The sequence below is a fragment of the Hydra vulgaris genome, chromosome 02 (assembly GCF_038396675.1).
Source record: "Hydra vulgaris chromosome 02, alternate assembly HydraT2T_AEP".
NCBI lineage: Eukaryota > Metazoa > Cnidaria > Hydrozoa > Anthoathecata > Hydridae > Hydra > Hydra vulgaris.
In genome coordinates, this window is record NC_088921.1 from 51760001 (window position 1) to 51774284 (window position 14284).

The window sequence follows — 14284 nt, forward strand, 5'->3', positions numbered from 1 at the left end:
GACCGGAATTTTTTTTTTTGATAATGATAGACTGCCTGCCCCAACCAAACCCTCAGTCGATGTAGCAGCACTCCCTTGCGGGTCAGGCTATTTGTCAGTCGATGTAGCAGCACTCCCTTGCGAGTCAGGCTATTTGTCAGTCGATGTAGCAGCACTCCCTTGCGAGTCAGGCTATTTGTCAGTCGATGTAGCAGCACTCCCTTGCGAGTCAGGCTATAAGATAGTCGATGTAGCAACACTCCGCGCATGATTTACAGTAAAAAAAATAAAAATAAAAACATTTTATTAAAAAAAATTAAAATAAAAACATTGTTTATATTTTTAAAAACATTCAGAATTTTTTAAAAACATTAAGAATGTTTTTAAAAACATTCTGGTCAATTAAATTTGCGTTTTTGTGGTTTTTTTATATAACAATTAATTTGTAATTAAATTAATGGTTTTGACTTTCATCCAACACGAAAATGTTGGACGAAAGTCAAAAGTAATTAAAAGTGACGTATGTGTTGGCGTAAGAATCACTTTTTTCCTTCCGCTCTTCCCAAAGCCAACAAACTATAGATCTATATATATATATATATATATATATATATATATATATATATATATATATATATATATAAGTGCATTGCTTGGCTGGCGAGATTTGTCAACCTTGCCAGCTAAGCAATGTACTTTTAGCAGAGGTGTGACTTGGCAGTGTTTAGTGTAAACTGTGTTACTGCTTTAGGTCTAAGGCTAGAAAACAACAAGTAACTGTGTTACTGGGTGTTTTATAGCCTTTGTTATTAATTATTCTGGAAATACATAACAATTTCTTTTAGTAACATTTTGCGTATTGTTATTACTAATGTTGCTACATCTTACCTTTATGTTGGTGTCTATTGTTAAAAATTATTAATAGTTTCATTATTGGAACTCACTGTTTTTAATCATTCACTAAAAGACAAACGATTATGCCATATATACATTTTGTTTATATCTCAATTTAATTTTTTGTCTTTAGCTCTGTTCATTACATGGCTTTACAAATAATATTTTGGAGTCATAATGTACCAACAAATTATTTTCTAAAAGCTAACATGAAATAGCAATATTTAACAACTGCTGCACTGGAATCACATCAGCTTATCTCTACGTATTAGGTACATTGATTTCCAATTTTCATATATAATGTTTTTCTTTGTATTTACTTATTCATTACATTTTTTCATATCAGATTTATCATATGATGTATTTATGCAATATAGAAGAGCAAATTATTGTTAATTTTTATGTATTTTTCAAAAACATCTACTAATAATTAGCCCAGTCAACATTCAAAGCTGCATATTTTTTTTGTTTTTTTTGTTTTTTTGTTATTCACCTCTGAGAAGGCCGAGAAGGCCACTACAGATGAGGAGGCTAGATAATAGTGGTTATAACCCTATAACCACTATTATCTAGCCTCCTCATCTGTAGTGGCCTTCTATAACTCCGAAACACGAACCTTGACAAACAATGCCGCTGCGCAGAAAAACAAGTTATGCACAGTACTACTAAGGACATGGTGGGGATCAAACTCGCAACCTCTTGCTTATGAAGCAAGTGCTTTACCACTACACCACTACCACATATAAGACATTTTAAAGTAGTTTCTATAGCATATATGTCATTTTAAAGTAGTTTCTAGGCTTTTCTAAATGTGTTTCTTTTATTATTTACTTGATTTTACAAGCAAGGTCTGCAAGCAAATTTAAGCTGATAAGTTTTTCTTAGCTTTTAAAGAGAATAAATGTTGTTCTTTATTTAATTTAACTTGTTTAAATAAATTTAATAAATTTTTAACAAATGCAGTTTTAACAAATAAATGTTGTTCTAGGTTTTTTATTTATCTGTTTTCAGACTCTTAAGAACTAAGCAACTTAGTTAATCAAGTTTTGTTTTATATTTTATTGCAACAGAAAAGAGCTGAAAGCTGTTTTTTAGAGCAACTGGAAAGAGCTAAAGTGCTTTTCAATTCGCATTATTGTTATTTTTTTTTTATTAGAAGGGTTACAATAATAAAAATTTTTAGACAGTAGAACTAGTACTGATTTGAGTACGTTTACTAAATTTTTTTATTTTATATTGAGTTTATTTTTTATTAGATGTATATTTTATGTACTAAACATAGAAAACTGGCTTTGCGTAAGTTTGGCATAAGTTCAAACTGTGAAGTTCATATTCATCAAACTTGATATATAAAATATACTTTCAGTATATTTTATATTTCTTTGTATATGAATATTTTCTCATAGAAAATATTTATATACACATACTCTTAAATTCTTTTTTATTTATAGTAAAATATACTGACTGATATTGCTTCATTTTTTATGCTTTTTGATTGTGTATTCTAGACTAGATTCTTTTTTAAATTAAAAATTGTTGATGTAAGTAAATATAGTTTTATATTTTTGATAAACAACTTATGTATAAACTTAAAAAAAGATATGGATTTCAAATAACCTCAAGTTAAAATTTAGTATTTCATTAGAAAAAATCACAATTTTTAAGATTCTTTTACATTTATTCATTATTCAGTTGTAACTATAATAATATTACTGGTAATGTTTTTTAATTTAATGATAACAATGAAATTGAATTGGATAATATTAGGCTCAAAGATGTTATTAGTGTAAATGCTAATAGGCGACTTGAAAATAAGTGTTGTCCAAACAAAAGAGATAGAACTAGGCAAGACTAAATTAATCGTGGTTGAAATGTAAGGAATGCTGCTTGGCGAGCAGAAAACTTACTTGCCAGAATTCAGTGTCAAGCAGTGTTAATGTCTGTTAATTTGATTTTACTTTAGACACTTTAGAACAATGCTAAGCATGAATTTTACTATTTATAGTAACAGTCAATAACAGTTTTAAATTTAAATGATTTTAAATCTTCTTATAAATTCAAACACAATTATGTTCTTTTTATTTTTTTAGTTGCCTTTGTCATCATTTGATTAGTTTGCTTACGGATGAAACATGGTTTTAATTTTATAAATTTAATATGATGTAAAATTTACTATATTAATCATTAGCCAGCAGTTAGAGAGAAGCTGGAACTTTACATAATAAAGGGAAAAATAATTTTGTTTACTGGTAACATAATAAAATCATTTACTATTATTTATTGTGTGTCTTTTTTCTTTTTTTAATACGCTGCTTTGGAATCATTCTTTTTCTCCCTCTCTTTCTTAGATGAGAGTTAATCGAGAATAAGTACAGGGAGCATTAATAAAACTTATGTAATTACCAAGCTCTTACGTATTTCTTGATGCCACAATAGAGCTAGGCTGTTATAGCTATTTTTTTTATTCTTTATATTTTCTGTTATATTATTTTCCTAATTCTACTAACATAAAATGCAAACAATACTTTTGTAATTGAAAATTGTAATTTTTTTTTCATTTCTTTTTTTAGGTATTGGCAGGCTTTACTTGACTTTCCTTTTTTGGTACCTTCTGTGTTGTGACAGATTTAAAATGAACTTAACTGATGTTAAACTAGCCTTTTTATTTCATTAACTATAAGCAATGATATTGCTGATAGGGAGCCGAATTTAAAATATTATTCATAAATAAATTTGTATTTTTTTTTTTTTAGATAATGTATCAAGTTATTAATGTATTTTTCTTATTATTAATGATTTAATTACTAATAACCTATATTACAAGTTGATTACTGCTAGTATTTAGAATACCCATAATCTAAGCTTTTTAATGGATCTAAATTTTGCTGACGTTGCTGATGAATTGTAAACTATGCATAGATCAAACATGAAGAACAAACATGAAGAATGAAGAGATTATCCTATGAAAAAATCTTTGAGAAACCAAATGAAGTTAATGAAGTTAAAAAGGAAAGTTTACTGAGTGTTGACTAACCACAGTTATATATAAGTTACAATACCAATGCAAAACTATTTAATTTGATAATTTACTGCCAAAAAAATTTTTGTTTGCAGAAATGCTGTATTTGTCAAAAACACATCAAATTTTTTATTAAATGTACTGAAACAAGGAACTTGGAAAATAAAATTTTTTGACACCAAATACATGATTTCAAGCCAGTATGAGAGTATAAGCCAAATACTGTTTTGGCACATTTCAATCAAATGCTATATTTAACTGCAAGTTTAACTTTTTTAAATTATTTTTTTAAGTAAGACATAGATAGAAATTTGAATCTGGAACATCCACTGTGATTCCAATTATTTGGCATTTTTGAACTCCACAGTTTAAAATAACTTCCTGGTTTATTTTATTTTTTTAGTACAAAATATATTTCCAATAACTTTTAAGAATGACCCCTCTATAAAAGTCTATAAAAATTTGATAAAAATACTAGATGAATTTTAAGTAACAAGTTCCTTGTTTCAGTACAATAAAAATAAAAATAATAGTTTCATTGAAACTGAATGGAAATAAATTGAATAATATTTTTAATTATCTTACTATTTTAACTGCAAAAAGTTTCAGAATTCTTTTTAAAACCAACCAATTTTGTGATATATAGTTGAATATATTTTTTTAACATATTGATTGAATAGCCTACATAGATATTTGAAAAAGCATAACTCATATATAAAAAAAATAACTTACATCTAATGGTCTTATACTTTTTTTTTTTGTCTTCATATTATGTAATTTTTGCTTATTCATATCTAGCAAAATAAAAAAATACGGAGTGAAAGATGTTTCTTTCATGTTTGAAAGATGTTTCTTTTATGTTTGATAGCATTCAGTTGATAAAAAACTAATCAATACAAGTAAATTATATAAAATATTTTATACTAAAAAAGAAATACACCATGTCTATATACTTTGATTACTTCTAAAAAATTATACTAATATAATATTTTTAATATAATATTAATATATTTTTATAATATAATAATAAAAATTTTATTAATATAATATTAATTAATATAACAAAACAAGTTTTTATTTAAAAAAATTTAAAATAAAACTTGTTTTATTTTAACTATTTTTTTAATAACATATATTTAAAAAATATTTAAAATAAAACAAGTTTTATTTTAAAACTTGTTTCATAAATCATTTATCAATATAATTTTTTTACATTAGACTAGGCCATTCAACAAATCAAGCTTTTCAACTTCAATTTCAAATATCAAATTAAAAATAATAAAATCAAAGAAATAAAATACTTTAATAATTTACAGAAAATAAAAAATCATCAGCAAAAAATAAAAAGAGTATATATATTAAAAAAAAAAATTAATAAATATTCTATTACATACATGTTTTATATGTTAGTTATTTTCTAAAAACAGTTTTAATAAAACAGTTATCAACTTTCAATAAAGTTATCAACTTTAATCAGAAGTTTTATTAAATTAGAAAAGTTCATTCCTTGTTAAATAATAAAACATCTGAAGTTAAAATTAACCATCAAATTATTGAACCCATTATAACAAAAGTCATGAAAATTGTGAAAATGTTTAAACAGTCCTCAAACAAAAATGAAATTTATTTACAAAAATACATAAAAATTGAGTTGTGAGTTTCTCATCCATTTAATCCATGATTAAATGGATGATCTTTTGGTCATCCATTTAATACCCAAAATAAAAAAAACTTATTAACCTGATAGAGTGTTTAAACTCTACAGATATAATATCATCAGCAGACTTTAGTAGTGATACTTGTGTTCAGTTGAACCAGGCTTTTTCAAGCCGCAAACGTAATAAAAATGTCAAAAAAATAAGTAAATAACTAAATGAAGTGATGGAAAAAGGATTGGCAGATTTATGAACACAACCTATAAGGGTAGAACAATAACTTTTAAAATTCAAAAAGAAAATACCATTATTTGAAAGTGGTAGCTCAAGCTGTGATTACTTTTAAAAAACAAATGATTATATAATATCAATACAGCCAACAAGTAAGAAGTCAAAATGAGCATTCTCAGCCACTGGATTTTGTTGTTCAAGAAATTGAATACAATTAAGCCATGAAATTATTGAGGCTTTAATTTTTTAGGGTAGCACTTTCAAAAATAAATATATACTCATGTATGCTGAAATTATTTTTAGTTATAATTTTTATTTATACTTTATTATAGTTTTAAGGTTTTTCTTTATAACTAAAATTACTTAGGTTCATTAATGAATGAAGTATTTTATTTATACTATTATTAAATTAATCATTTTTAAGTATTTGATGAGTACTTAAAACGTTAGTTTTTCTTTGTTTTCTTCAATCCAATCCGGGGATTTCCCAGGAACAAGTTTCTCAATCCCAAAATCCAGGGATTGAAAGTGAATGGAATTTTGCCATCCCTAGTGATTTTTAATTAAATTTTATTTAAATAAAAAGTATCAAAAAATATGTAAAAATAAATCAATATAAAGTATCAACATTTATCTATCAACCAATAAATAAATCATTAACCTTCATCAGAACATGTAAAAAAAACTTTTTTGTTTGACAACATCTTTATTATCATTATTATTATTATTATTCATTAATTATTATTCACTAATACTTATACAGGGTAGGCTTATCAATATTAAATAATGCTTTCCATAAACGTCTTGGTAAAATCAACAAACAACTCTTTGAGAGAGTAGATTCTGAATCTAATGTTTTTATTTTACTATGTTGTAAAATGAGTTGTAGAATGAGGAAACCATTTTATCAAAAACAAAAAAGATTATACAAATATAAAAAAAGCATGAATATCAGCAAAACGCCAAACAACAACTAACAGCAGCAAAATATTGGAAATACTTTTTATCAAGGGTAAGGAAATTATTTAAGAAGTGTACATTCAAGTTCAATGTACCAAAATCAACATTGATTGACAGAAATAAAAGAAAAAATTGAAGATCAACATATAAGGCAGTAGACTAACAGCTTTATCAATTGAAATCGAAAAATTCTTGATACATATAATTCAATGCCTTAGCAATTAGGGTAATGGTTTGAAACAAGCTGATATCATTGTTGATATCAGCTTGTTTCAAACCATTATCATCAGTTATATATTGTTAAATACTATTTTATAAAAATGATTATAAAAAGAGATTGAAATATGGTGTAGCAATTCACAAAGCAGATAACATTACATCAGAGTGTTATCTTACACATGTAAATGACAATTATTTTTAAAATTACAAGAAGCAATAAAATGAAAATTGTTCACTAAACTAAAGATTGTTGTTGATGGTCACTCGTGTGTTGTTAAAATTTATTGAAATATATATTGAAAACAACTTCTGATTGGTCTGCCTACTAGCTCATATAAGTCACATTTTGCAGTCATTAGATGTTGGAATATAATGACACCTTAAACATACCTGGAAAAACATATTAAAATCATATCATGAATTGTCAAAATGCAAAAATGTTAATGTAAAGTTAATTTTTTAAATATATATTAAAGTGGCATGTATTTTACTAAAACAAACATAGTTCAGTGCTTTTGAAAAAAAAAAGGGTTATTTCCTTTGATTATATCCAATATTGATCTATCAAATTTAACAAATTAAACAACAGAAACATTTAAAGATTCAGCACCAGAGCTTGCACAACAATCAGCATTGGCTATTACCAATTTCATCAGCACCAGCGACACAATATCAAGTATTTCAATTGAGTATTATACCAAAACATTTATTTCAGTTAAAAATGGTTTAAAACCTGCAATGATAACATTTATGCAAAAAATAAATGGTTCTGATAAACATATCCACAAATCTTAAAGAAAGAATGTAAGAATTAAATGATGCTTTAACTGAAGCTAAAACAATGGAGAAAATTGAAGCAATGGATGAAAAAGTTTCTTGTAAAATTCTTTTTAAGAAATAAATATTCATAAAACTTTTTATTTTATTACATATTGTTATAGAAAAGATTCTTTATCTTTAGAAAAAAAAACATTAGCAGAAATAAAAAATAGTAAAAAGTAAAAAATTAAAAAGTACCATTAACAGAAGATTTAATTGGTTCATTAAAAGTCATCTCTGCAAGATGGTTAACGTTGCGAAAAATATGTCCAGTTCCATCAAACTTAATGTAAATTAAAAGAAGATACTTAATCATATATATATATATATATATATATATATATATATATATATATATATATATATATAAATATATATATAGATATATATATATATATATATATATATATATATATATATATATATAATATATATATATATATATATATATATATATATATGTATATATATATATGTATATATATATATATGTATATATATATATATGTATATATATATACATGTATATATATATATATATATATATATATATGTATATATATATATATTTATATATATATATATATATATATATATATATATATATATATATATATCTTTATATATAACACCTCATAAATAAAATTTAGGACAAAATTTAAAAATTAATATTTTAAGAGCTAATAAGTTTTATTATTTAATATTTCAACTGTTAATATGTTAGTATACCTAGTTTATAAATATATTAAAATAATTATTTCAAATACCATATTTAGCAATATTATAAAGTTTTTTTGAAAGATGTTTTATTTGAGTAAGGAAAATTTTTTTATTCATCTTTCAATAACAGTATCTAATTCTTGCCTCAAGCTCTTCCAAATTCTCAGCTCTCAAATTATTCTCGTACACTAGCCGTTTTAAATCACCTCAAAAGTTTTCGATTGGTCTTGCTTCTGGAACATTAGCTGGGGGTATATCTTTGGGTACAACTTTGATTTTTTTCAATTTTAAAAAGTCAATGACCGACTTTGCATAATGTGATTGAGCTAGATCAGGTCAGAAGATAAACTCATTGTCTTTTTTATAATATTCTGATACTAGAGGAAGTAAAGTTTTTTCTAGTATCTCTTTATAAGTGTATTGGTTGATTGCCTGCTTACTATGATGAATATAAAGAGGGCTTATTCCACATGGGCTGAGGCAACAAGAAACTAAGAGCTTGAACTTTTTACGCAAATTGTATCTTACTTGGTCAGAACATTGAGAAGGATCAGCGGCATAAAACCTATCATTACCAGCTAATGTGCTATTATTTAAGGTAAAATAGCTTTCATCATCCATAACAAAATCCAAGTTTTTATAATTTCCGTACAATTTACAACATTTAGGATGCATAGCTTTCTTCTGCTGATGGCTACAATCTGGATGATTTGTTTTTTTGAAAGTTCAAATGTTAGTTATTGTTTTTAATACTTGGGAAATTCAAGTTTGACTACAGTTAAAGACATGAGCTACTTTCTTTTGGGAGAACCCTGACTTATATTCAAAAAATGCAGCAATCTTTGGAATATTTTTTTCAGTGATTACCTACCTTAGTGATTCAACCACTTTCAACTTTTCTTTTTAGAGATCCATTCTCCAATTTTACGATTTTATTGTAAGCAGTTGATCTGGGTAAACCCCATTCCATAAAATGCTTAGCAACAAACACTTTACCTTTTCCTCGATTTTTTTGGAAAATAATTTCCATAATTTTTTGAGGTCCTTTACTTTGACCATTTTATTTTCAATATTTAAATAATATTTTTAACTTTAAATTTAATTAAATTTAAATAGATTATAAAATCCTCTTTCAAATAAGTATAAAGGTTTGTTGCGTGCATAAAATAAATTACATAATAAATGCAATTAAAATTTGTCCGAAATTTCATTTATAGGGTATTATATATATATATATATATATATATATATATATATATATATATATATATATATATATATATATATATATATATGTATATATATATATATATATATATATATATATATATACATATATATATATATATATATATATATATATATATATATATATATATATATATATATATATATATATATATATATATATATATATATATATGATAGTGTATACACATATATATATATGCATTTATATATATAAAAATATATATCTAAATATATATTTATATATGCATATATATAAATATATATATCTTTATAAATATACATATATATATATATATATATATATATATATCTTCATAAATTCACACACACACATATATATATATATATACATATATAAATATATATATATTTATATATATATATATATATATATATATATGTTTATATAGATACATTTCTTTATTATGATAATTTTATGCTTTCTATTTAAACTGTTACAAAGTTTTGATTGTAAACTAAAGATTGTTATGGTCTCAAAACTTTGTTTATTTTAAATAATCAAAAACATTTAGTTGCTAATTGAATGAATTTAACTTCCTATTTTTTAAGGTAATTAAATTTTTTATTATTAGGTTTGCCTAGCATTTATTGACAATCAGACTAGTCCAGATATGATATTGGGAGATCAAAACATAATTTTTCTAAAAGTAGACATTCTGTGATCGATGATGGGCAGTTATTTGTTGTGCTGATATATATATATATATATATATATACATATATATATATATATATATATATATATATATATATATATATATATATATATATATATATATATATATATATATATATATATATATATATTTATATATATCAGTGTGAAAAATAACAGCCTGTCAACAGTAAATGTATGAAAAAACGCCTGAAATAAATAAAAATGCTATTTTAACCTCCAAAAGAGATTTTTTACCGGTCATTGTTTGATAAAAATAATCAGAATTTTAAAAAGTTTTTATGTTGAACATTATTTGGAAAAATTCAAAATATTCATAAAGTCATCTTAATTTTAAAAAAGTGTTTATAATTTAAAAATCCTTTTTTCATAAATGTTTCACCATCAGTAGGTTCATCATGAATCTTCCTGATGAACCTACTAATGGTGAAACAAATTGTTGAAGAAGAAAAAAATTAAATAAGTGTTTTTACTAATTTATTTATTTATATATATATATATATATATATATATATATATATATATATATATATATATATATATATATATATATATATATATATATATATATATATATATATATATATATATATATATATATATGTACTGTAAAGTTGATATATATATATATATATATATATATATATATATATATATATATATATATATATATATATATATATATATATATATATATATATATATATATATATATATATCAACTTTACAGTTATCTTTAAATGAACTTTTTCTAAAAAAATAATAGAAAATTTTCTAAAAAAATTTTCTAAAAAAATCTAAAAATAATCTAAAAAAATAATCTAAAAAAATTTTCTAAAAAATTTTCTAAAAAAATAACAGAAAATTTTCTAAAAAATAATCATTTAAAAAATAATACCTTAGGCGATATGTCATATCGTGTTTTTCCATCATCAATTGTTCCTCTAAAAATTTAATGAAGGTTGAATAAAACTCTTTAGAGATGAAAACTAACTAAAAAATTAATATGTTAGATATATAAATATTGAAACTTTTGTGCACCCTAAAATGTGTTGACTTTAGCCTAGTAGATGACTTTTGCTATACTATAAAAATCTATTTGCTTGTGTATAATTCCAAATTCGAGTTTATCATAAATTGAAGTTATTTGGTTCACTAAGTATAGTTGCAATTTCGGGAACTATTAGTACAAATATTTTTTGCTTATTGGAGATTTAAATTTGTAAAAACTATATGCCTCAAATAGTAAGTGACTGTGGTCCTGGCTCTGGCTAAAAATGAGACTTTTCGGAAACCCAGCCCCGGCCCAAGCAAAACAATAAGATTTAGCAGAAGTTGATAGCCAGGACTAGAAAAAATTTACTTTATATATTATAAATTTATGCAAACATTTAATATTTCTTAAATATTGGCATGTGTATATAAATATTTTTTTAATCTATTTCACATCCAACAAGGTTACAAATAACCACTATTACTTTATGAATTACTAGAAAATAAAAGATAGGGTTAAAGAGCAAGGACTTAAAAAGTTGTAGGTTGCATATTCAGGAAAACATGAAGATAGATAAGAGTTTTGAGATTTTGCTAATGTGCAATAAAAAAAGCTGGATTAATAAAAGTTTTTAAAACAATAAGGGACAGATACAGTAAATAAATGAGACTTGCTAAATAAGAAGCCAAACAAAAGATGAGTTTGGGTTAATTGAACTAGAGATAATAGTTGACTTGAGCAGTGACCATAATAGTATTTGTAAAAAAAAAGAAAGAAATGCAACTTTACAACCATAAGAGAGTGGCTCAAGCATAAAAAAAATACCAAGTCTAATTATATTTACAATGTGCTTTTAGACTTTGTCTGAGAGTGAGAGGGTTGTTATTTAATAAATAAGTAATATAGTAATATAATAATATAGTAATATAGTAATATAATAAAAATAATAAAGTAAATAAGTGAGTTTGGTTATCCAACAAAATTTGTGGATTTTAAGTCCAGACTTAAAATCCACAATACACAGCTGTTACAGAAGAGAGATTTTTTTTTTTTTTTTTTTGTAAACATCTTTACATCGTTAAAGGACAGATTTGAGATTTATAGAGATAAAGTATAGAATCCAGGGTAAGAAAGTGGAGAGCACAATTTTGATTTATGGTTTCTGAGAAAGATTGGAAGTGAGAGATAATCCTAGACAAAGGGTAGATGACTCATCGAGTACATTACCTTTCATAAATATAGGAAGATCTAAATTGTTGCGATAACTAGTTAGCTGAAAAAAACTTTTAAGAAAAAAGAGTTTTATCTGAGTTAAATTTCACCAGCCACTGAGAGCCCCATGATGTTGAGAAAAAATGACTGCTGTAAAATAGACTTAAATAATCCACTTTTAAACAGTAAACATGTGTAAATAATTTAATGTCTAACACTAGCACTAATTATTTAATGAGTGATGCATATGTTTTATGTTTTAGATATTTAATAATTAAAAAATGAAACCTTATTAATTTTACAAGGTTTCTTTTGCCTTATTCATTTATAACTTAAATTTATGACTTACACAAGCTGTAGCTTTTAATATTTTTTGTCTTAAAAACATACCATTTAATATTCACATATCGGAGAAAATGCAAAATATAAATAAAACAACCAATACTAATTAACTGCCATTAGTTGACTAAAGTCATCTCTAAAATAAGAAACTTTGACCCACCTTGAAAATTAAAATAAAAAAAATTAAGAACATAATTTTGATGGTTTATTGTTTTGACATCATGAGCAATACATATATTAAATCCTTCACATCATTCAAAATTATATTTTGTAAAAAAAAAAAAAATTTTAATACTGATCTAAGTCACCTCATTTTATGGTACTTACTAAATACTAAATATATTTCTTAATAAACTGATTTTTATGTGCAATAAGGTTTGTGACAGTAACAGTGTTAATGACTATGTTTATTAATGCGCTAAAAAAAAACAATTACTTTCATATCTTTTAATAATCAAATATATAGCGTATATAAACTTACGACAATCCACCACTACATGTACTGATAAAAGCATATGAATCTTTGATTCCTCGAATACTTCCTTCATAATAACAATGGTCTGGATAATGCTAATAATTTTTTAGTTGAAAAAATTTATATCTGTGTATATTTTTAAGAACAATAATAATATTTTTGGGTCAACATTTATAAAAAAATTATTTTCATTATTATTTATTATAAATATTGTACAAATATTTAAAATAAGTAAAATATTTTAAACTTTCTTTTTAAACTTTTAAATCATACCTTTTTAGTAACTTCTTTACCGTCTTTAATAGAACGAACCCATATAAATCCTGGGTGTATTTTTCTATAAAATCAATTGATAATGCAACTAGCTCTAAATTTGATACACATATTGCATAGCATAACATAAACAATCTATAAAATTGGTTAATTACTCAGCCTTTTTTAAATCCAAAAAATGATGGTCTCTTTTTGATTTAATTTCATAGGTGACATAATCTTCATGAATTCCATGCTAAATAAAGAAAGTAGTTGTAGTTGTAAGAGACACAAAATACTTAAAATAATTTTAAAATCTTTGCACAACTCTTAAAGTATTTCAAATCCCTGTAGAGATACACATAAAGTCTGAAAAGAATAACGCTTTTTTTCTAAATCTCCATGGAAGTTTATAGAAATGTGCTATAAAAAGAGATTAAAATAATTAATGAAGATTGTACTAGTAAAAGAACTTTATTTAATGTTATAAATAATAAGCAGAGATTTTAAGTTATGATAATAACAGGAGAGCAAAATTTTCTCAAGTCTGCTATACAAGCAAAAA

General features: G+C 23.8%; 1 protein-coding gene across 2 annotated transcripts in view; it reads right to left on the reverse strand.

Annotated features, from left to right (window-relative positions):
• Positions 1–14284, reverse strand: part of LOC136077022 (zinc metalloproteinase-disintegrin-like berythractivase) — a 95991-nt gene that overhangs the window by 66548 nt on the left and 15159 nt on the right. For both annotated transcript variants that reach the window (XM_065791317.1, XM_065791318.1), the window contains exons 3-8: positions 13896–13975; positions 13741–13804; positions 13474–13562; positions 11343–11388; positions 7975–8059; positions 4625–4686 (exon numbers count right to left, since the gene is read on the reverse strand). In XM_065791317.1, coding sequence (XP_065647389.1) covers positions 4625–4686; positions 7975–8059; positions 11343–11388; positions 13474–13562; positions 13741–13804; positions 13896–13975 — 426 coding nt within the window. The remainder of the gene's footprint in view (positions 1–4624; positions 4687–7974; positions 8060–11342; positions 11389–13473; positions 13563–13740; positions 13805–13895; positions 13976–14284) is intronic.